Here is a 25,405-nt window from a genome sequence, read left to right as displayed (position 1 = left end):
GCCAACACTGGCAGGCACCATGGCTCACTAGGCTAATCCTCCACCTGTGGCGCCGGTACTTCGGGTACTCCGGGTTCTTGTCCTGGTTGGGGTGTCGGTTCTGTCCTGATTGCTCCTCTTCCAATCCTGCTCGCTGCTATGGCCTGGGAAGGCAGTGGAGGATGGCCCAAGTGCTTGGGCCCTGCACCTGCGTGGGAGACCAGGAGGAAGCACCTGGCTCCTGGCTTTGGATCAGTGCAGCGCCGGCTGTAGCAGCCATTTAGGGAGTGAATCAACGGCAAAGGAAGACCTTTCTCTCTGTCTTTCTCTCTCTCACTGTCTAACTCTGCCTGTCAAAAAAACAAAAAACAAATGGCCAACACTGATGTCTTATTCTTGCTAAATTGTATGTGTCTAGCAAATAATTAAAGTTGGTTTTGATTTAAGGGAATTGAAATTTGAATCCACCTCTCAATGAAAGAAATAGTAAAGAATTTCAGAGCATATTTAAACTGCTTCCCTCATGGGTTATGGGGAATAATATAGAGATCAAGTATGGAAAAACATTGTATAGTTTAGATCTAATTGTTCCTCCTAAGGAAAAACAGAATAAATACCTTCTCTATCTTTTCTACCAACACTTTATTATATTATTGAATATGTAAACCATGCCAGTGTTAGAGGAAAATTGAGCTTCATCTTTATAGGGAAATTACTCTTAGATGGAATAGGTTATTTATGAGAAATTTAGCATTGAAGAAAACCAAATATGCTCAAAAATATACTCAATAAATATAATGAATGTTCTATATTGAAATAATTGCAAATTGAGAGATTAAGATAATTATAGCCCAGATCAGGTAAGAATATAACAAAGATTGAGAAGAACATATAACATTCATTCAGCTAGATTCAGCTATGGGTTTTGGAGTCCAAAGTAGAGTAGAAATGGAAATTAGTGCTATAATCCCATTGTCTGTATGTATATGTTTGGTCATTCTTATACATTATTTTATACTATTTGCTATATTTCATATAGTTCTGATAACCTGGTCTGGGTCAAGAATTCCACTGAATCTGTAAAATAATTGTGTATATAAAGACATCTCCAGATACTGTTATTAAGAGGCATTTGGATTCTGTAAGCTATTTTAATATCTGAAGTAGACACAGAAAAACAGCACTTTTTATAGACTCTTGCCCTACTGAGGTTTTTATTTTCATGTCCAGATGTGCCATGTGTAACATTAATACTTTAGATAATTGTGTGTTATTCTTTGAATAAGAGTGGTCTTTTTCTTGTGAAAATAGTTGATGATTTTCTAGTCTTCAAATAATAAGAGTCAGGTTTACAAGGGAAGAAACAAGCTGCTGTTGCAGTCAATATTCAAATAGAAACCTTATCTAGGAATAATTCATGTATTTTAAAATTCAATGCCTTTTGAAGGACGTGGGTTTTTTTTTTTTTTTAACCTGGTGGTTATAGGAAGAGCAAAAATAATGAACACTTTGGTAGAGTTTGAAGTCACTGTGCCAAGAGAATAAAAATATTACCACCATGTAATTTTTTTCTTGCAGGCTTTCTTAGACTTATTATTATTATACTGAACTTGATGTCAAAGAGAACCACCTTGAAGAAGTACAGAATTAATTTTATGGATTGCATTTTAACTTTTCAAATTCCAATTTAGAATTTCCCATTACCTGATTTATGTTGGTCACAGATTCTGAACCTCTGAGTCTCTTTAAATTAAGGAAGTGTATTAAACCCAATACTGACCACATATGGGAGGGACTAGATTCTCTTCCTACATTATAAAGTCCACTAGTGCACCTCCAAAGTCTCTGTAGTGTTAACAGGAACAATTATATAAATTATTTTCTCTCATTTTATTATTTATGGATGTTAAAAAATAACAGTCAAATGTGAAACTTTGGTGTTGATTTTCCAAACCTAAGGGCTGGCTTTGAACTATTTTTTTTTTTATTAAATAGTCTGCTATGTTAATTGGAAATTTTATGCCCTGATGCTTTGAGGTTTATTTTGGGATTCTTTTCTCAGTAATGTCTTACACCCAGACAGGCACAACCAAAGGTAAGATTTGTAATTTAATTAGATGGCATCATATTGATTTTCTAGGATTAGCTTAATTAGTCAAGTGTGTCCATCTCTAATATCTGTACCCCAGGCAGATAGATCTTTTCAAGGAGATTCTATGTGGCTGATTTAATAATGAACTATCTGTGAACTACATAATAATAATAATTATATATATATAGTCAAAAATAGAATTGCAAGTTGTGAATTTTCCATGACATTTTTGATGCTCTTTCATACACAAAAGCTGCATGCACACACATATGATCTTGAAAATGTTCATGGAAAATGCATATTATAAAAAATGGAATGAGTTTTAAACTTTATTTTGTAAAAAAATAAACATCTTTTAATTCCACTTTCCATCATGAACTTTTGAAGTTTGTATTTGTGTAATTTAGCTTGCTCTAAATTAAAGTGATATGGCAGAATTTTACACAAAATCTAAAAAACATTCAATGTGAAAATAGAAATTCTTCTGTGACTATATAAGAAACAAACAACCTTAGGGCTGGTGCCTTGGCTCACTTGGTTAATCCTCCACCTGCAGTGCTGGTATCCCATATGGGTGCTGGGTTCTAGTCCCAGTTGCTCCTCTTCCAGTCCAGCTCTCTGCTGTGGCCTGGGAGGGCAGTGGAGGATGGCCCAAGTGCTTGGGTCCTGCACCCGAATGGGAGACCAGGAGGAAGCATCTGGCTCCAGGCTTCGGATCGGCACAGCTCTGGCCATGGCGGCCATTTGGAGAGTGAATCAACGGAAGGAAGACTTTTCTCTGTCTCTCTCTCACTGTCTATAACTTTACCTGTCAAATAAATAAATAAATAAATAAACAACCTCAATACCAAAACAAAACAACAACAAATAATGAAATTTGTAAAGGAGACAAGTCATCTAAATTTTTCAAAGAGTGATGAATAAATAGCCAATAGCGATATGAAAAATGCTCAACATCACCAGTCACCAGGGAAATGCAGATCAAAATCACAGTAAAATATGATCTCTCTCTAGTTAGAATGGCTATTAAAAAATATCAAATGCTGATGAGGATGCAAAGAAAGGTGAAATTTTGCACACTGTTGATGGGAGTTCAAATTTGTACATCCATTATGGAAAATAGCACTGAATTTCCTCAAGCAACTAAAAAAGAACAATCATATAATGTAGCTATTCCACTTTTGAGAATATATCCAAAGAAAGTGGGGTTGGTATATCAAAGAAATATCTGCACTCCCACGCTTATTACAGCACTATTCACAATAGCTAAGATGTGGAGTCAACCAACAGATCCATCAATGGATGAATGGATAAAGAAAAAATGATGTATATATGGACACACACACAATGGGTTATTGTTCCAAATGAAATAGTGCAATTTGTGGCTATATGAATGGAACTGGAGAAATAAGCCAAGTGCAGAAAGACAAACAGTACATTTTCAGACTCATAGACAGAAGCTAGAAAAGTTGATTTCATAGAAAGGGAGAGTAGGAGCAGTGGTCACTTGAGGCTAGAAAGAGGAGGAATGAGAACAGAGGGTGGCCAGATAACTGTACCCAAACACAGTTAGATCAAGGGAATATGTACTAGTGTTCTACAGCACAGGAGGGTGGCTATAGTTTATGATAATTTATTTATTTATTTATTTATTTATTTGATAGGCAGAGTGGATAGTGAGAGAGAGAGACAGAGAGAAAGGTCTTCCTTTTTGCCGTTGGTTCACCCTCCAATGGCCGCTGCGGCCAGCGCATCGCGCTGATCCGAAGCCAGGAGCCAGGTGCTTCTCCTGGTCTCCTATGCAGGTGCAGGGCCCAAGGACTTGGGCCATCCTCCACCGCACTCCCGGGCCATAGCAGAGAGCTGGCCTGGAAAAGGGGCAACCGGGATAGAATCCGGCACCCCAACCGGGACTAGAACCCGGTGTGCTGGCGCAGCAAGGCAGAGGATTAGCCTGTTGAGCCACGGCGCTGTCTGATAATTTATTAATATTTCCTAAAGAAATAGCAGAGAGAAGTTTGAAGCTTCCCCATTCAAAAAAGTGGTAACTGTTTAAGGATATGGAAAATGCTAACTACCCTGATTTTATCATTATTCATTGTACAACCGCATATATATTTATAACTAAAAAATAGAACATTGGTGAATGAAAAATTCTTCCTTTGTGAAACAAACATGATATGCCATTTTCCTAAGTATTATTATGAAATGACTGAAAAATTGAAATAATTTCATACTGAACACCCATTTACCCACCACCTGGATTCTACCACTAACATTTCACTCTACTTGCTTTGTCTTTTTTTTTTTTTTGATTGAGTGATTGATTTGAACAGAGTTACAGAGGTAGAAGCAGAGACAGAAAGAGAGAGAGAGAGAGAGAGAGAGAGAGAGAGAGAGAGGGAGAGGAGAAAGAGATGAGAGAGAGATCTTCCATCTGCTGGTTCATATCCCAAATGACTGCAGTATTGCAGTATCCAGGGCTGAGCCAGACCAAAGTCAGGGACCTGGAACTCCACCTAGGTCTTCTATTTGAGTGTCAGGGATCTAAGCCCTTGGGCCGTCATGCCCTATTTTCTCAGGCATGCTAGCATTAAACTAGATCACAAAAGGAGCAGCTGGGCCTGGAAAGAGCTCTCTGATTTGGGATGGTGGTGTTCTAAGCAATGGCTTAACCCACTTTACCACAGTGTTTACCTCTAAAAACACTATTCTTAAGTACATAATTTAATGAATTTTGTAAACAGTACAATATTGTTAATTATAGGGATTAGACTCTGCAGTAGCTTTCTAGGTTTTATTCATTTTGATAACATAATATTGTACCTTTTGACTAATACCTCCCCATTATCCTTTCTCTCTAGCTCCTGGTAACCATTATCCTAATCCATGATTTTGTGAATTTGACTGTTTTAGATTTCACATTCGATCAGATCATGCAGAGTTTCTCTTCCTGTGTCTTGCTTATTTTGCTCAGCATAGCTTTTAGCTCCACCTTCATTGTTGCAAATGGTTGGATTTCCTTCTTTTTTAAATACTGAATAATATTCCAACATAGGTATGCAATTATAGAATTATCTTTTTCCATTATTTCACTGGGAGATCTAGGCTGCTGGTTTTGACCTGGCTCAGTCCCCAGCTGTTGTAGGCACTTTGGGGAGTGGAAGATCTTGCTATCACACCTCCGTCCCTTCTTTCCATCCTTCCATCTCTCCTTACTTTGTTTCTCCCTACTTCTTCCTCCCTTTTATCTCTCTCTTTCCTTCAGTTAAAATAATAATTAAAAAAGATACTCATAGTTTTTTTGCAAGAATGACATTTGTGCCCTGATAGTTGGCAACAGGATTACTGTGGCTCTAGTTCTGAGTGAAATTGGTCCTGTCCAAATGAGCAGAGCACAGCTGGTGGGGAATGTTTATCTTTCCAATCAGAGAAGTGAATTGTCTGGTAATAATGCCGCAAAATATACTCTGACTTGACTTGCTTTATTGCTTAGAAATGGTCACTTTTGTGTAATTTTCCTGTGAGTGATTAAGGAGAATTGGTAGTTTCTAATTTTGGAGTGCAAGATTCTATTTGTATTCATCAAAAGAAGCTTGTTAATTGGGTTCTAAAACCTTTTATGTGTTTATTAATTGTTTTTGGTTGCTTAACCTTTCATAATTGTATGTGACATTTCATACCTTGTTGGTGTATTGGCCTATTTGTTTTTCTTTCTCTAGTTTTTGCATTATGAGTTTCTTTGGATGTTTATAAATATTTTATTAGGTGGATACACATTTAGAAGTGGGATACCTTGATGACAGAAACTTCTGCCAACATAAAGAGTTCTTCTTTTTCTCTAAATTGTTTCTAAAGCTTATTTTGGCTAGTACTAACTAACAATCTCTTTTAGCCATTGAGTTTAGCCCATATTAATTTCCTGTGCTTATTTTTATATTTTAAATGGTTTCCACCATCTTTATGCTTTCTATTCATCCTTCCTTTTTTTTCTTTGAATAGGTTTTTATTTATTTATCTAAAGCAGAGTTATAGACAGAGAGAGGGAGAGACAGAGAGAAAGGTCTTCCATTTGCTGGTTTACTCCCCAGATGGCCACAATCGCTAGAGCTGCACTGATCTGAAGCCAGGAACCAGAAGCTTCTTCTATGTTTCCCATATGGATGCAGGGGCCCAAGCACTTGGGCCATCTTTTACTGCTTTCCCAGGCCACAAGCAGGGAGCTGGATTGGAAGAGAAGCAGCCAGGACATGAACTGGTGTCCATATGAGATGCAGGTGCTGCAGACAGAGGCTTAACCTATTATGCCACAGTGCTGATCCTATCCTTTCTTTTCTGTACATCTCTCCACCACTGTGTCTTTGTATTTCTTGATTTAAAAAAAAAATTAAATGCCTGCAGCAATTGGTGCTGGGTTAGTCTAAAGCCGGGAACTCAGAACTTAATCTGGGTCTCCTACCTGTGAGGCAGGGACCCAACTGCTTGAACCTTCACTGCTGCGTCCCAGAGTGTGAATTTGGAGGAGGCAGGAATCAAGAGTGGAGCCAGCTTGAATATTTCTGTTTCACCAAGTCTGGTGTTAAGGCTTTCCATGTTTTTTATTTGATCTATTAAATTTTTCATTTCTAATATTTTATTTTGATTTCTCTTTAAAATCTCAATTTCATGGGAAAATTTTCATTCATGTTATGTATGGATTTCTTTATTTTGTGGATTTGCTTCTGATTGCTTTTGAGTAATCATATGATTAATCCTTTGAATTCCATTTCTGGCATTTCATCAATCTCTTCATCTTCACATTCCAGTGTTGAAATGTTGTTGTGTTCTTTGCGAAGGTGTCACGATGTTTTCCTTATTCTTCTTTCTTGAATTTCTGCATTTATTTTTAGGGATTTATGGAGTTGATTTTTTTTCTCTCTGGTGGTTTTTATCTTTGAGCTCTATCACTGTGGCTTGGTGGAATGTCTGCACTTTCAATGAATACCAAGAGGTGTGTGCTAGGTATGGCCAAGGAGCTCTGGTTAGTGCTTCAGGGTAGGCAAGTATCCAGGGTATTCCCAGGACAGCTCTCACTGCAATGACCTGCCCTAGGCAACCCTGGGGCTCTGAGCATGTGGAGCTGTACAGAGTGATTGCCTAGAGACCCAGCTACACCCTCTCCTGTAGCCACCAAGTCCCCACAGTCTCAGCACACAAAGTTCCCACAGTTGCTGGGTGCAGAGGTTCCACTCTGTTTCACTAGCTGCCTGGTCCACAGAGAGGCAGATATTCCCAGAGCAAGCTGTCTGTAGGTGCTCAGCCCAGGTGTCTTGAGTCCTGGAATCTGTGGTATTTTGGGAGGCTGGGGATGTCTGACAGTCCTTTGTTGCCTACCCCCCTGTCTATCCTTGTAGCCAGGCTCAAAGTCAGTGGGGACTATGCATTTTTCCCTCTGCTAGAATCTTTGGATCACATAGGTACATAAGCGCCACTGGCCAAATGTTGCCTTCTCCTTGCTATTGCCACCAGTATTGCCAAGAAGGTAGCATAGTGTCTCATCCTGTTGCTCTGCGCATGCACAAGGGCTTTTGCAGCTACTGCCCGAACCCCAAATGGTGCCCACCCTATCTCAGCTGGGTGCCAGGTGCTATGTCCCCAAGCTACCACCTGTGCTGGGTCCCAGTTGCTTAGTGGTTTGTGTCTGTGGTCTTGCTGTGCATCTTCTCTTTCCACACAAATCCATGGTGTTCCTCTTTCTTCCATAGAATCCCCACTGTGATTTTCTCTATTCTCCCCTGAGAGTGTACTTCTTACACTTTTTTGGGGAACTATTTATCACTAGCCTAGCAAATTACATCATATCCTATTCCGACATCTTGGACTTAAGCATTTTTAAAGAGAGAAATTTCAGATGGCCAACTTGAAAAAATGCTGAGGATCACCAGCAATCAGAGAAAAGCAAATTGAAACCACAATGAGGTTTCACCTCACTCCAGTTAGAATGCTCTCATACAGAAATAAACAAACAACAAACACTCAAATGCTGGTGGAGATATGGGGAAATAGGTACCCTAATTCGTTGTTGGTAGGAATGTAAACTGGTACAGCCACTGTGGAAGATAGTATGGTGATACCTCAGAAATCTGAATATAGACTTACCGTATGACCCAGCCATCTCACTCCTGAGAATTTACTCAAACCAAAAGAAATTAGTAGATGAATTATCTGTACCCCAATGTTCATTGCAGGTCACTTCACAGTAGCTAAGATATGAGTAAATCCAGGTGTCCATCAGCTGAAGGCAAGAAACTATGGTATATATACGCTATGGATTACTACTTAGCTGGAAAAAAATGAAACCTTGTTTTTTACAATAAAATGGATGCAACTGGAAACCATTATACCTAATGAAATAAGCCAATCCCCAAAATACAGGTATCATGTTTTCTGTTATCAGAGGTAACTAGTAGAGTACCTAAAATGTAATGTATTGGAGTGAAATGGACATTTTGAGATTTGATGATTTTTTACACACCTTTTTTCATCTACGGAGGAACCATGATTTTTTCCTTCATACTATTTATTGAACACTTTTACTTAGTTTATGGTTAACCTTATGATCATTAAGTAAACAGAAGGTAGATCTCTGTAAAAAGAGTGGGAATGGGAGAGAGAGGAGGAAGAAGGGTTGGAGGATGGGTGGGAGGGAGGGATGTATTACCATATTCCTAAATCTGTGTAGGAAATATACGAAACTTGTATAACTTAAATGAAATTTAAAAAAGAAGCCTGGAGCCAGGACTCAAACCCAGACAGTCCAGAATAGAATGCAGTCATCTCGAGCAGCATCTTAACTACCCCTAAATTTATTTTCAAGTTTTCTTATTCATTTTTTATTTGTTCTTCAGTAACTTCACACTTATTCCCTACCTTACTCCAGTTTCAATACACACTTAAAAATCATTCATTCATTCACTCTATTGAAAGGCAGAGAGAGAGATAAAGACCTTCCCTGTGCATCTTCACTCCTCCAATGCCCATAATTGCCAGGGCTGGCAAAGCCAAGAGCCAGGAACTCAGTCTGGGTCTGCTATGGGGTTGGAAGGGACTCGACTACCTGAGCCATCACTTGCTACCTCCAGAGTGAGCAACAACAGGAAGCTAGAATTGGACACAGGGTCAGGATCCAAGCCTTTGCACTCTGATATGGAATGCAGTTGTCCCAGGCTACATCTTAACTGAATGCCAAACACCCACTCTATCATACTGCTGTTTTTTTCAGCCTTTGAAGAGTCTTTTTTCTATATAACTCAGAAGTCAAAAAATGTGATGTAATTCATCTAGAAATGCATTATATAACAACTAACTACAACAATTAATTATACAACAAAAATTAAACAAGTAGTTTATCTTGTATTTCACAGGAGAGTCCTGGCATATATCTGGTATATAATATAGATGGAATTAGAATTCTAAAACATTAGCACATCAAAACCAATTCCTGGAGCAAGGACAGTCTATTAAACAAATGGTGTTGGGAAAACTGGATTTCCACATGCAGAAGCATGAAGCAAGACCCCTACCTTACACTTTACACAAAAATCCACTCAACATGAATTAGAGATCTAAATCTATGACCCGACATCATCAAATGATTAGAGAACATCAGAGAAACCCTACAAAATATAGGCACAGGCAAAGACTTCTTGGAAAAGACCCCAGAGGCACAGGCAGTCAAAGCCAAAATTAACAATTGGGATTGCATCGAACTGAGAAGTTTCTGTACTGCAAAAGAAACAGTCAGGAAAGTGAAGAGGCAACCAACAGAATGGAAAAAATATTTGCAAATTATGCAACTGATAAAGATTTAATAACCAGAATCTACAAAGAGATCAAGAAACTCCACAAAATAAAACAAACAACCCACTTAAGAGATGGGCCAAAGACCTCAATAGACATTTTTCAAAAGAGGAAATACAAATGGCCAACAGACACATGAAAAAATGTTCAAGATCACCAGCAATCAGGGAAATGCAAATCAAAACCACAATGAGGTTTCACCTCACCCTGATTAGAATGGCTCACATACAGAAATCTACCAACAACAGATGCTGGTGAGGATGTGGGGAAAAAGGGACACTAACCCACTGTTGGTGGGAATGCAAACTGGTTAAGCCACTATGGAAGTCAGTCTGGAGATTCCTCAGAAACCTGAACATAACCCTACCATACAACCCAGCCATCCCACTCCTTGGAATTTACCCAAAGGAAATTAAATTGGCAAATAAAAGAGCTGTCTGCACCTCAATGTTTATTGCAACTCAATTCACAATAGCTAAGACCTGGAATCAACCTAAATGCCCATCAACAGTAGACTGGATAAAGAAATTATGGGATATCTACTCTTCAGAATACTATACAGCAATAAAAAATAAAATCCGGTCATTTGCAACAAAATGGAGGAATCTGGAAAACATCATGCTGAGTGAAATAAGCTCAAAGGGACAAATATCATATGTTCTCCCTGATCGGTGGCATCTGAGGACCTAAAAGGAAACCTGTTGAAGTGAAATGAACACTATGAGAAACAATGTCTTGATCAGCCCTTGTCCTGGCTGTCAAGGGACAACTTACTACTTTATTCCTTTTAGTATTTTGTTGTTCTACTTAACATCATTGGTTGAACTCTTCAATTAACACACAATTATTCTTAGGTGTTTAAATCTTAACATAAAAGTGATCCCCGTTAAATATAAGAGTGGGAATAAGAGAGGGAGGAGATGTATAGTTCGGCACATGCTCAATCGGACTTACCCCTAATGGGAGAGTTAGAAACATGCCAGGGGATTCCAATTCAATCCCATCAAAGTAGCATGTCCCAATGCCATCTCACTAGTCCAAGTGATCAATTTCAGTTCACAATTGATCACACTGATAGGTCTAAGAGTCAAAAGGATCACACAAACATGACTAGTGTCTGCTAATACTAACTGATAGAATAAAAAGGGAGAGAACGATCCAACATGGGAAGCGGGATACACAGCAGAATCATAGAATGGCAGATGTCCTAAACAGCACTCTGACCTCAGAATTAGCCCTTAAGGCATTCGGATCTGGCTAAAAAGCCCATGAGAGTATTTCAGGCATGGAAAGCAAAGACACTGTGGCAAACAAACAAACAAACAAACCAACAAAACAAACAAAAACGCCTAAATGAAAGATCTCTGAGTGAGAACCCAGCAGAAAGAATGGGCCATCAAAGAAGGAGGTACTTTTCTCTGAAGGGAGAAGAGAACTTCCATTTTGAATGTGGCCTTGTCTATGTAAGATCGGAGTTGGAGAACTCAAGAGGCTTCCATAGCTTTAGCAGTACATGACAAGAGCCTCAGGTGATTACTGATGCCATAAACAAGAGTATCAATTTGTTAAGTCAACAACAGGAGTCACTGTGCACTTACTCTCCATGTAGGATCTCTGTCCTTAATGTGTTGTACTATGTGAATTAACGGTATAACTAGTACTCAAACTGTACTTTATACTTTGTGTTTCTGTGTGGGTGCAGTCTGTTGAAATCTTACTTAGTATATACTGAATTGATCTTCTGTATATAAAGAGAATTGAAAATGAATCTTTTTTTAAACTTTTATTTAGTAAATATAAATTTCCAAAGTAAAGCTTATGGATTACAATGACTTTTTCCTCCCCAGAAAATGAATCTTGATGAAGAATGGGATGGGAGAGGGAGTGGGAGATGGGATGGTTGCGGGTGGGTGAGAGGTTATGGAGGGAAAAAGCATTATAATTCAAAAGCTGTACTTTGGAAATTTAGATTTATTAAATAAAAGTTAAAAAACATTAGCACAGTTTAGTTTCTTATGGGTTGAAGCTGATATTTCTTTCTTCTTGTTATATTAAATATTTGGCTATTCCTTTCTTTTTTATCATTCCTTGTCTGTCTTTCTTTTTGTTTTTACATACTTGATGTCTGTTTTCTATTAGTTACTTAATGCTGTTCTAGGCACTGGGATTAAGAGAGATTCCAAAGAAAGTCTGCAGTGAGGTGTTCAGGAGTGAAAAGGGAGGTAGCTCTACTTTTTCTGGAAGGTGTTTTGATGCAATCTGTATTTTTTACTAATCTGAGAAAAATATTTATCAGACACAGGCACCATCACTTTTTTTTTTTTTTTTTGATAGGCAGAGTGGACAGTGAGAGAGAGAGACAGAGAGAAAGGTCTTCCTTTGCCGTTGGTTCACCCTCTAATGGCCGCCGCGGTAGCGCGCTGCGGCCGGTGCACCGCGCTGTTCCGATGGCAGGAGCCAGGTGCTTATCCTGGTCTCCCATGGGGTGCAGAGCCCAAACACCCGGGCCATCCTCCACTGCACTCCCTGGCCACAGTAGAGAGCTGGCCTGGAAGAGGGGCAACCGGGACAGGATCGGTGCCCCGACCGGGACTAGAACCCGGTGTGCCGGCGCCGCAAGGCGGAGGATTAGCCTAGTGAGCCACGGCGCCGGCTGCACCATCACTTTTAGATAACTTTTAATACAGTTGATATCCTTATTTTTCTGTATAAATTTGTTATTTATATCAAAGTAAATACAAATTCACAACATTACTTTTAAAGTAATTTTGGTTATAAACTTACAGTTTTGACTTTAATCTTTCTAGAAAGAGATTTTCTGTGTATGTGTGTGTGTGTGTTTATGTGTGGGTTTTCATACTTTAAATTCTTTAAAATCAATTCTCGTTAAAAGTATAAATGATGCTCTTTGTAAGGCATTTTCACTTTCTTTGCTATATCCTATAATTGCTCTACAACCCAAGGCTGCTGTGAGCTGCCCTTCAGAGCAATGCTGGGTCTGCTTTCTTCCAGGAAGGACATTGCCTTATAATATGTTCAATGTCATTTCACTGAAGCAGAGTTAGTGGAGTCTATTTTATGTCAGACACTTTTATCCAGCAAGAGGAAATTTTGGTATTAAGTAACCCAATTGCCAGTACTGAGTCCTGATTCTACTGTACTAAATTTTTCAAATGATCTTCTCTATTCCTGGGACATTTGCATGCCTAATTGTCAAGTTTAATTTATGATCCTTGTTACTCTCTAAATGTTTAATTGAGTTACTGGTTATGGCTGACTCATAAACCCATAAAACTCTTCAGTAGTAAACCAATTAGCCACTGCACCTGCCCTTTAAATAATTAACATTGTTCATTACCAACAATCAGCATTGGAGTTACTAAAAGTTGCCTTACTCCTCAGTTGTCTAAAGCAGAGGCTTTCAAACTTTTTGGATCATAATTAAGAGGAAGAAGTACATTGCACAGGTCAGTGAAGCATGCACAACACATACACACACATACACACCATTGCACACTTCTACCATCTATTTTCAATTCTATGCTTTTCTACTCTTTTTCATTTAAAAGCATACTGACTTACTGAAATGATTTCACTTATGAAACTTTATGAGCAGGTTGTGATACACAGTTAAAAAAAACACCACAGACTGAAGAAAATTCAAACTCTGAGGCAGGAAATTTAGAAGAATCATTAAAACTTTCTTTCCAAATTAGAACTTACTTGTTTCCTTCACCATTATATACCCACTTAGTTGTGCCAATTCCTTCGTAGTTTGAAGCCCAGTAATAAATACAGGCATTAATGTGCAGAATAAAGAGCAAGTATCCAGTTGTTCGAATGACTCTGTTGGTGAGAATAAATACAAAGTTAGTATTCATGTTGTTTCTGGAATCTAGCCTATTTTAACATTTTGTTTTCCTTGAAGTCTCATCTGGATTCCTTTGCTTTAAGTTTGTGAGCTGTTATCTCTCATTAGCATGGTAGCATGTGATAGTGCCAGTGCATGTTTTCTTACTACCATGTCTTGACTGGGACTGACAGAGTGTAAAAAAAAAAAATCTTCCTCTCTTTCACAGATGGTATGAGTCAACTCTGTGAAAGACATGCCTCAAGGGTCACTCTCCATTTTGAGTCCCACAAAATACGCCAGGCTGATTTAGCTGGATCTCTGTGAAAAGCTCATGGGACTTGCTGCTATGATGAACTGTGACTGGCGGTCTCTGTGCAAGGGAAGTTCAGAAGAGCAAATGAATGAAATTCAGATTAGGAATGAAGTGTCATGAGAGACATGTAAAGTTGACTTGTGAAATAGCACGTTTATCTCCTCTTGTTTTGCATGAAGCATATAATAAATCCTGTCTTTTTAAGTTCAGTGTTCTAAAATCTGATATACTTCTCATACTTTTAACTTACTTAAAATGTCTGTATCTGTTTTAGAATGTATCCCTATAGTTTACATAGCACAAATCTTAAATTACCCCCTTACCTTAACTGGATGCTCATATTCCTCTTAAGTGCACTTTAAAATATTTACCATTGCTTTCTCCCCATTCCCAAGTATATTGAATATACTTTACCTGTAGATATATGCTTTGTCCATTACAGATTCTAGGTGATGATTAAACTCAAAAAATGAAGTATACTACATAGAAAACAAGCAAAAGAAATCCAAAAGTATGTTAGTATGAACAAACATCTATTTAAACTATAGGAAATATATTTTGTTACTGAAAATAATTTTATTCTTTTTTTTTAAACAAGTTTCTATTTTGTGGTATTTTCTTCTGAGCAACCCATTTTAGTGTCATGGCAAACTTTTTGCTTTATTTCTACCATCTAGTTATAGTCTTACTTGTAATGTATGTTGAGAGTCAAGTTTAGAAAACATTTCTTGCCTTGTTCTTTTTAAAAGCATATAGGACTCAAAAAAAGCATATAGGACTCTATTTTATAATAATTAAAGTCTCATTCTCCCCAAACCATAGTAAAAGAGGAAAAGTATAATATCCTGTAGTCATAAAATATGTAGTAAGTCCTATTCCTCTACATTAGCATTATTTTTAAGCAAATTGCAGTAAATTTTTTTTTATATTTTTAAAGATTTATTTATGTTATGTAAAAGGCAGAATTACAGAGACTGAAAGGGAGAGAGAGAGAAAGAGAGAGAGAGAGAGATTTTTCATCTGCTGGTTCACCCCCAGTTGGCTGCAATAACTGGAGCTGGGCCAGACCAAAGCCAGGAGTCAGGAGTATCTTTCAGGTCTCTCACGCGGGTGCAGGGGCCCAAGTACTTGGGCCATTTTCTGCTGTTTTCTCAGGTGCATTAACAGGGAACTGGATTGAAAGTGGAACAGCCGGGATTTGAACTGCTGCCTATATGGGATGCTGATGTTGCTGGCAGCTTAACCTGCTACACCACAGCACCAGCCCTTAAATGTGTATTTGTTTCTACAGAATTTAAAGTCCAGTAAACATTGTCATGTATCACTTCACAACAGGGATGGGTTCTGAGAAATGCAATACTAGGTGATTTCATTGTATAAATATCATACAGTAATTTCACAAACCTAGATGGCAGAGCCAACTCTACATGGAAGCTTTTTGGTCTAGCCACCATTGTATATGTGGTCCATTGCTGATGAAACTGTTCTGCTATACATAACTATATTGTGTTTGCTAGATATTTTTAACATTTTTCAAAGATATCAGGAGTTGATGTACATTAAAAGCAGAGTCGCTATTCCCCTCAAGTAATTTACATGCTTTCTTCTACTTTCATCTTCAGTCTTACTGACTTCATAACTCCACTTCCTCTTTTATTAATATAGGCAGCATGAAACAGGAGTAAGAACATGAAATCAAGAACCAAATGTCAATCCTATCCCTGCAACTGACCTTGGAAAATTCTCTTTCCATTGCTATACCTTGACTTTCTTATCTATAAAGTGAGGACAGTAAGAGAACATGTCTTCTAATAGTGTAATGTGTGTATACTCAATGTACTTAGATTCATAGGCTCTTACAGGTAGAAGGGATCTTGTCTCGACTCCCCTCTCCAAAGATGCCCCGTTTCAGCATGAAGAAGCCAGAGCCATCATCATCCAGTCCCCTCTAACAGATGTTAGGGTCCATTCATGTTAAGCTAGGGATATGAGGAGTCAGATGAGTTAATAGGTAGTCAGGGTGGTTCCAATGGAATCCAGGGTATAAAATATTTGCTTCCTTCCTCCCAAATGTTATCTTTAGCAAGAACAAACAGGTCACCCTCCTTCCTTCAGAATCTCCAAATTTACCATGAGAATAGCAAGGGAGCTCTTCCTGATCTCATAGCTTATCTTGAAAACAAGTTACTTATACCACCCTTCTGGATGGTTTTTTATTTTGTCATGAGCAGGCCAAATAGGATGGAGAATTGTAAATCAGGTCTTTTGATGGGTTTTTGTCCCCAGAATGCCAATCTGAGTGTCAAGTTTTTTTTTTCCCCTTTGAAATTGTACTTAAAAATTGGGTTGCTATGGAGCCTTTTGGGCATTTTCCTCTCTTGGAAGCCCCCCTCCATGCCACTCTGGCTGGAGGTCTAATAAATCTTTGCAAATCTCAAAAAAAGAAAGGACCTTATTGATTACTTCAAAAGTTTGCTCAGTGTAAATATGACTGCCTTAGTTCATTTGGAATTAAAAAATAGGATATATAATAGTAATGATTAATTATATGCAAATATACAAAGGTATGCACAAATTATTTGTTTTTTCCAGAATTCCTGAGCAGGGAAAATGTCCCTTAAATGTTCAGATTATGAGAGTTTCAATTTAATTTATTGTTCTCTTAATAGAAGTTACACAAAGGCATGTTTAAAATTTGTGTTCTCTCTAGAGAACATTTATACTCTTAATTTATTTTCTCATTTATAACTTAGAGACAAATGATAAATATTTATCATGGAGAATTGTGCACTAGAGAGATAGCCTCATACATAAGTGAAATGACTGGATTATAGAACTGCCAAAAGAAGTTCAATGTTTATTTTCAGGATCTCTATTTTAAGAAAATCACTAGATAGGGCTTTTAGACACCTTGGGTTTACAAGGATTGGGTATAAAGAATTGGCATCTTATAAGCTTAATTACAATGCCAGACAAATTTCCAAACTCAAAGGAATCTATCTAAGAATTGGTTTTCTCTGAGTAAATGCTATCTCAAACTTCCATGTGAGACCAGAAATCTGACGAGGGGACAGCCAGACCCTAGGCTTCCTGGAACTTTGTCTTCTGCCTCAATTTATACTCCCACTGGATTTCACAGTCAAACCAAAAGTTTCTAGGGCAATTGTTCATGTATAGAAATAGGGGAAAGGGCCCTTTTTACTAGGAAAAATTGTAGGTTGATCTGTCAATCTGATTATAATAAAGAATTCATAATCAGATAAATATGTGATAGAGTCCAGATACACACACTCATCAGCTGTGTGACTGGATAGATTTTTTTCATAATTCTCCTTATCTCTAAAATGAACTTTTTGGGAGGAATCATTGAGATAGTGAATATAAAGTTTTAGCAAAATATGTAGACCCCAGTGTGTATTCAGCAAATTGCAGCTGTTGAGGTGCTTATTGCTTTCAGGATCTGCCATGTCACCAGGCTGTGCTGGCTTGCCTTCTCAAGCTGCAAGAGATAATCACCTTGAATTCAACATATCTTAAATGTTTTGTGTTGTTTAAAGAAGATTGCCTTTGGAAATATAAGTTATCATTGCTAATAATTAAAGATTTATATTAAATTTCAAATTCTGACTCCCTCAACTTCTTTTTAGGCACCCAATGGACATATGAGTTATAAAGCTTGGAATCATTTTGAATAGATAAGACATTTTCATAGGTCAAAACCAAAAATCTTGCCCCTGTCTACACTGATGTTCCTTTGTGCCTTCCCTTCCCAGCCTAGCTAAACCACTTTTATTAATTCAAATAAATTGTTTTTGCCTTTCAGTATTTATGTAAATATCAAAGAATTGAATATTTTTCCTGTTTCTTAAGATAACATTGTTGAATAAACTGTTCTATAACTAGCTTTTTCTTTGTTTTTACTTGGTTATTTACCTTGGTGGTCTTCCTAAACCAGTACATCTAAAACTTCCTCTTTATTATTTTTAAAGCTACAAAGTATTCTGTTATGTAGATGACCCTCAATATACTTAACTAGTTCCCTCTTGATGTACATATTAGTTGGATTCAAGTGTATACACAATTTTATGATGCAAAACTACATTTACGCTTTCCTAAAATTATTGACTCCTTGATGAATAAGACAACTTAGAGGCAATCTGCTTCCTAATTTTATAGCCCATATCTAAGACATTCAATAACTAGTAAAAAAGGACAAATGGAAAAAAATAAAAATTATACCTTATTCATTTGTAATAATAATTATTTGTTATAAGTACAATGAAATTCTTATTTTAGATTCCAAAAAATATGAGATATAACAAGAAACAACTTTTATGAGTGGAAGTAATGATATTTTTCCTTCACTTATTTTAGACAATTCATAGCACTGATAAGGTGGAAAAATGGAGGACAGTTTGGGAAAACATTAAGAATACTGGTAAGTTTAAGATATTTAAAATTGCTTTAAGATTTCCATTGTTGTAAGGGAAAGTCAATTAAATATAGTTATCTTACCTTTAATATCCTATTTGTTCTAAGAATTGGGTTAAAACCAAAGAAGAGATAGAAAACGTCAAATGGTATTATTGATGCGACATCCAACTGTTGGGAGAACACATCCACAATTATGTTGTTTTTACTTGCTTTCTTTGGCTTGGATTGAGTTACATTGATATATGTAAAAACTGAGCAGTCACAATGAATTACTTGTTGTTTAATCCAGAATTGCTTTAGTTAATTACACATGATGCCACTGAAAAGCATATAAGCACGAAGAAAACAAAAGCACTATTTTGTAGTCTGCGTCCAGTATATTTCATTTCTACCTGCATGCATCTGATCTTTCCTTGGGCACTGCATTTGCTGGGATATTTGTTGTCACATACACTTCAGTGACGGTATGGTGGCTAATATAAAAATACATTTTAATAGACTTTTAAACATGGGACACTCAGGCTGAAAATCAAATCCTTCTTGTTTTTATTTGAAACTGTGGCACATTCACTGCGGTAATATATTTCTGTGTTTCAGCCAATTCTTCAGTGTTTCAGAGTGGATTATATTGTTGTGGTTCATGCAGGCTCTTCTGCTACTGTCTACTTTAGACTGTTTTACTGCCAATAACTTGTTATGAAAAATATCTATAAGAGATTGTGCAGTATAAGAGAGATGAGAAGAAAGAAATCAGTCCTATTCATGATTAATCTGTAGCCCAGATGGGTAAAGGTACTGAAAGCAATATTATTGCTAAAAATATATACTTTAAATTTGTCATGTATTTCAATTATTCAGCTCTTCTAATATTCTGATAATTATGAAATGACATCAACACTTGCATACTTCCCTGATTGAAAAGACAAATTCTTTTATGAAGTTATCCATCTTCATTACATTTTGTGGGTTCTTGAAAAATAAGGGCCATTAAAAATTTATAATATCCTGGGGCTGGCGCAGTGGTATAGTGGGTAAAGCCGCCACCTATAGTGCTGGCATCCCATTTGGGCGCTGGTTCGAGTCCTGGCTGCTCTGCTTCTGATCCAGCTCTCTGCTATGGCCTGGGAAAGCAGCGAGTTGGGGAGTGAACCAGTGGATGGAAGACCTCTCTCTCTCTCTGCCTCTCCTTCTCTCTCTGTGTAACTCTTTCAAATAAATAAATAAATCTTAAAAAAAAGTCTTAAAAAATTATAATACCCTAAGACAATTAGATGCATCTTGTAAGCCCCCACATATGAGATGCTGAGTTGAGATAATTAATTCTGTAACAGAATTTCAAAATCTACTGCCATTGAATAGATGTGGAACTTGTAGTTTGAATTAACTAGATTAGCTAGTATAAATAATTTACTAATTTTTTTTTTTTTAGAAATTGCATCATATCATGAAACCTTACTGGTTTTATCCTATACATACTAATTATTGTATCTAGCTGAAAGGTTTATGGAACAGATACTAAGTTCATTTCCTACAAACAAGCAAGCAGAAGCATGGAGTTGTTGACTTTTTTAGTGCTACCCCAGAATCCATACCTTCTGGCTCAAATCTTCATTATCTTCTATCCAATTGCCTAACTCCCCACTTGCCACCTTCCATTTTTTTTGTACATTTTCATTTTATTTGAGAGAGAGAGAAACAGGGATCTTTTTTCTGTTTGTTCATTTTCCGAAAGCCCACTAAAGCCAGGAGACTGGAACTCCATCTGGGTCTCTCACATGGGTGGCAAGGATTCAGGTACTTGAGACATCACCTGCTACCTCCCAAAGTATGCATTATCAGTAAGCTGGATCAGAAGCGAAGGAGCCAGGACTTGAACCAGGCACTCTGATAGGGGATATATATGTCCCTAGCAGATTTTGACCTCAGTGCCAAATGGCAGCCCTCCCCCACACCCTGCCATTTGACTTCTTTCTGCAGACAGTCAATACTTTTTCTAATATCAATGCACTGGTGCAGATTTGTTTAGATAGTGACCATTTATTTCTCATTGAATGGTACAAAGATGAACTAAGTATTGACCAGCAATAAACTCTGTACAGGGCACTTTTCAAAGTATGTGGGGTTCAAACAGGATCAGAAGTTAAGAATCTAATAGTGCAATAACCAAGCACAAAAATAACTGTAAAAATAACTGTAACACAATGCTGTAAGACAGGCAGGATGTGCTATCAATATTTAAAAGGAGTGACTATAATTGAATAAATGTAAAATTTTATATTTATAAACATAAAATAAAGATATTAATTTGGCTCTTATTCAAACTGAAGAAAGTAATTAAGAGTTTGGAACAAGCTTTGTGGTACTTAAAAAAACTAAACCTATTCATACACTTTGTAAAATTCATCAAAGTACTGTAGATCTTTTATGAATATGCCTAAGTATGTGGTGATTTTTAGCAGTGGAAATTAATTGGCGATAAGAAGGGACTGAAAGAATTTTAATCACTGTAGATCTCTAGTAGGGACAATTTTGTATTCTAACCCAGATTTGGATATTTTTAAACAAAGTTTAAGGCCACTGAAATGTTCTTGCAGTAGATCTAGAGTTCACTTAGACAGATGTGGTAACCTTGGATAACCCCCAATCTCTGCCTATGTTTCATAGTTAGTAAGATGAGAAAGCACTTTATGAATAATTATGGGTGATGAAGCCCAGACTATATTATCATTCAAAGAAAGGAAGCTATCATGTTCTTGAACCAATGGTTCCTTTTCTGCTGTTTCTGTTGCTGCTATGAATAAGTAAGGAGCAGAAGCAGAATTTGACAGATTTTTACACCATCATATGACATGAATTGGAGGCTAGAACTCTGTGGGCAAGACAAAGTATAGCCTATACTTCTTTACTGATGTTTAAATTGGAATTTAAGTGTGGTCATTTACTTAATTTTTTCTGTTTAATAAAGACCTTTATGTTGGATTATCTATGTGCACATACAAAGAAATATATCATGAAATGATTGAGAATCAAAAACTTCAGGTCTGCCATTGTCTGATAACACTTCATGTGAGTGAACATTGTTACAAAGGAAAGTGACTTGCTTGCAGAAATCTATAGATGGGACTGAATGTCAAAATAATGGATTATGTGAACTGTTTTGGATTTATTTCTCAGTCACCCACCTGAAATTTTGTAGAACTTCTATAGTGTCTCTTTAGCTCATTTGAATCCACCTGAAATATATTTATATTTTAATTAATTTTAGCCAGTTGCAGCCATTATTTTTTCACTTTAAAACATTTTTTAATTCTAGTAGTTCCTTCTGACCTTGTCCTATAAATTTGCTCCATCCTCTCACATTGAAAACAGAAAATCTTTCTTGGCTTTTGTTTTATTTTTGTGATTTCCCCATTGTTTGTCATAGTCCAGCTTCTCGAGAGTCACTTAGATTGCTTTGCTTCATTCCCTCACATTTACCCTCAACCGATGGAAATCTGGTCACAATTGACTTCTTTCCATTTCTCTCATTCCTTTAAGACAATGACCACAATGACCTCTTAAAAATCACATCTAAGAGGAGCTTTTATACTACTTAGAATATTGTTATGAAATTCACCAAATGTTGAAATGATACATAGATTACTTTTAAAAAAACCTTTTTTTTGAAGACCTACTTATTCATTTGAAAGGCTGAGAGAGAAAGAGAGGGAGGGAGGGAGGAAAGGAGGGAGGGAAAGAGAGAGAAGAAGAAGAAGGAGGAGAAGGAGAAGCAGCAGCAGCAGCAGCAGTGGAAGAAGAATAAGAGGAAAAGGAATAGAAAGTAAAAGAAGAAGTAAAAGAGAGAGGGTGACTATCCGTTGGTTCACTCCCCAAATGGCTGCAATCACTGGGGCTGGGCCAGGCCAAAGCCAAATGCCAGGAGCTTCTTTCCAGTCCTCAACATAGGCAGCAGGGGCCCAAGTACTTGAGCCTTCTTCCACTGCTTTCCCAAGTGCATTAACAATAAGCTGGATTGGAAGTGGAGCAACTGGGACCTGAACTGGCTCCCAAATGGGATGCTGGCACAGGTGGTGGCTTAGATTTCTATGCTGCAGTGTAGGCCTCAGTATGTAGATTTCCTATATTATTTATTTAAAATAAATCCACTCAATTAAATGGTAATCTGGGGAGTGGGTTGATTTTGTTTAGAAACTGTATAAAGATAGTGCCAATGGCTATAAATGCTCCTCTTAACACTGCTTTTGCTGAATCCCATAAGCTTTGATATGTTGTATTGTCATCTTCATTCATTTCCAAATTTTTTTTTTATTTCTTCAATAACCCACTTTTCCCAGAAGCATGCTGTTCAGTCTTCATGTGTTTGCATATGTTCCAGAGATTCTTGAATTGTTGATTTCAAGTTTCATTCCATGTGGTCAGAGAAGGTGTATGGTACGATTTTGATTTTTTTGAATTTGCTGAGATTTACTTTATAGCCTGTGTGTGGTCTATCCTAGAGAATGTTCCATGTACTGGTGAGAAGAATGTGTTTTCTGTGGCTGTAGGGTGGAAAGTTTTGTATATATACATAAGATTCATTTGGTCTATAGTATTGATTAACTCTGTTGTTTCCTTGCTTATTTTCTGTCTTGTTGATCTGCCAATTTTAGAAAATGGAGTACTGAAGTTCACCATTACTATAGTATTGTAGTCTATGTCTCCCTTTATATCCACTAACATTTCTTTTTGTAGCCAGGTGCACTGTAATTAGGTGCATATATGTTTATAATAGTCACATCTTCCTGTTGAATTGAACCCTTAATCATTACATAGTGCCCTTCTTTGTTTTAAGAGTTTTGTGTTAAAGTCTATTTTTTCTGATATTAGAATGGCCATGCAAGCTCATATTTGGTTTCTGTTAGCATGGAATATATTTTTCCATCCTTTCACTTTGAGTCTGCATGTATCTTTGTTGATCAGATGTGTTTCTTGTAGGCAACAAATAGATGAGTTTTGTTTTTTAATGCATTCAGCCTGTCTGTGTCTTTTAATGGGAGAGTTGAGGCCATTTACATTCAAGGTGACTATTGATAAATAATGACTTGGCTTTGCCATTTTTCCATAAATATTCCTATTATTTACTGTGGAGGATTTTCTTTGTACTTTTACTGGGAGATTTTTTGCCTTTATCTTCTTTCATAGTGATGACCATGTCCCTGTGTTTTTTGTGCAGCACATCCTTAAGCATCTTTTGCAAGGCTGGATGAATGTTGAAAAATTGTTTCAATTTCTATTTGTTATGGAAGGTCTTTATTTCACTTTCATACATAAATGAGAGCTTTGCATGGTACAGTATTGTGGGTTGACAGTTTTTTTCTCTTAAGACATGTAATATATCTTGCCATTCTCTTCTAGCTTGTAGAGTTTTTGATGAAATATCAGCTGTGAGTGTAATTGGAGAACCTCTGAAAGTAATCTGGATTTTCTCTCATGCACATTATAGAATCTTTTCTTTATGTTTTACTGTAGAAAGTTTAACTACAGTGTATCGTGGTGAAGATCTTTTCTGGTCATGTCTATTAAGATTTCTATTTCCTTCCTGTACTGGATGTCCCTTTCTCTAAATTAGCCATATTTTCTGTAATTGTTTTACTAAAAAAGACTTTCTAATCCATTCTCCCTTTCCATACCTTCAGGAACTCCTAAGGCCTGTATGTTGTGTCAGTTGATAGTATCCCATCAATTTCCAACTCTGTGTTTCAGTTTTCTGATTCTTCTTCTTTTCTGACTGTAAAATTTCCAGCTTTGTTTTCTAACTTGGATACTCTTTCTTCTGACTCATCGAGTTTGTTCTTAAGGCTTTCCACTACATTTTTTATTTGTTCTATTGAATTCTTCATTTCTAATATTTAGTTTTGATTTCTCTTTAAAATTTCAATTTCATAGGAAAAGTTTTCATTCATGTCATGAACATATTTCTTTAGTTCATGGATTTGCTTTTGATTACTTCTATGTAATCCTACAATCAATTTTTGACTTCTGTTTCTGGGATTTCTTCAATCTCTTCATCATTACCTTCTAGTATTGAAGTGCTGTGTTCTTTTGCAGGCATTATGTTGTCTTCCTTATTCTGGTTTCTTGAATTGCTGTGTTTATTATGAGGCATTTGTGGAGATACTTTTTTTTTTTTCCTGTGATGCCTTTTATCTTTGTAATATTCCTCTGTGGCTTAGTGGAGAGTCTGTCCTTTCAGTGAATACCCAGAAGTGTGTGCTGGGTGTGGTCAGGAAGCTGTGTTCAGTGCCCCAAAATGAGGGAAGTGTCTAAGGTGACATCCAAATTGGATGTGGTAAATCTCTCTCTCTCTCTCTCTCTCTCTTTCTTGTCTTATCAGAGGGAAGGTTTGTTCTCTGTTGTCATTCTCATGCTCACCTTCTCTCTTCAGAGGAGACCAATGGGTACAATATTCTAGCCCCAGTGGGTACAATATTCATCTGTGCTGCCACAAGAACCACACAGAGGATCCATGTAGCATTGGTGTGAGCACTGATCCTGCAGCAATGACCCTCACCAAGGAATCAGGGAGCCTTGAGCATGTGGAACTGCCCAAAGTGATTGTACAAAGTTCCAGCCACACCCTGTGCCCTTCCACACAGCCACAATGTTTTTATAGTCTGTCCCAGCACATAAGGCTCCCATAGTCATGAGCACCCAGCCCCTTGTCAGTGCTCCCAGTGAGACTCAGGTGTCCCCCCTTGGCTGGTTGCTGGGTGAATGGACATGACCTGGCACAGCTGTTAATGTTTGTCCAAAATGGTGCCCTTCCTCTCTCGGCTAGTTACAGGACACTGGTTCTGGGTGCTGAGGGAAAGAGAAATGTGCCCACCCTTTGTTTTCTTTAGGTTGGCAGGTACAC

The 25,405-nt window shown here is 37.3% G+C and overlaps 1 protein-coding gene across 1 annotated transcript in view; it reads right to left on the bottom strand.

The window, feature by feature from the left end:
* The window catches only part of CNGB3 (cyclic nucleotide gated channel subunit beta 3), a 168,321-nt gene that overhangs the window by 58,586 nt on the left and 84,330 nt on the right, over positions 1-25,405 (bottom strand). The window contains exons 7-10 of the mRNA XM_062189513.1: positions 21,693-21,743; positions 18,592-18,678; positions 14,491-14,555; positions 13,634-13,756 (exon numbers count right to left, since the gene is read on the bottom strand). Of these exons, the coding sequence (XP_062045497.1) occupies positions 13,634-13,756; positions 14,491-14,555; positions 18,592-18,678; positions 21,693-21,743 (326 nt within the window). The remainder of the gene's footprint in view (positions 1-13,633; positions 13,757-14,490; positions 14,556-18,591; positions 18,679-21,692; positions 21,744-25,405) is intronic.

Source organism: Lepus europaeus, chromosome 4, assembly GCF_033115175.1.
Source record: "Lepus europaeus isolate LE1 chromosome 4, mLepTim1.pri, whole genome shotgun sequence".
Lineage (NCBI taxonomy): Eukaryota > Metazoa > Chordata > Mammalia > Lagomorpha > Leporidae > Lepus > Lepus europaeus.
Note: the sequence above shows the minus strand (reverse complement) of the source record. Positions and strands in the feature narration are given on the sequence as shown.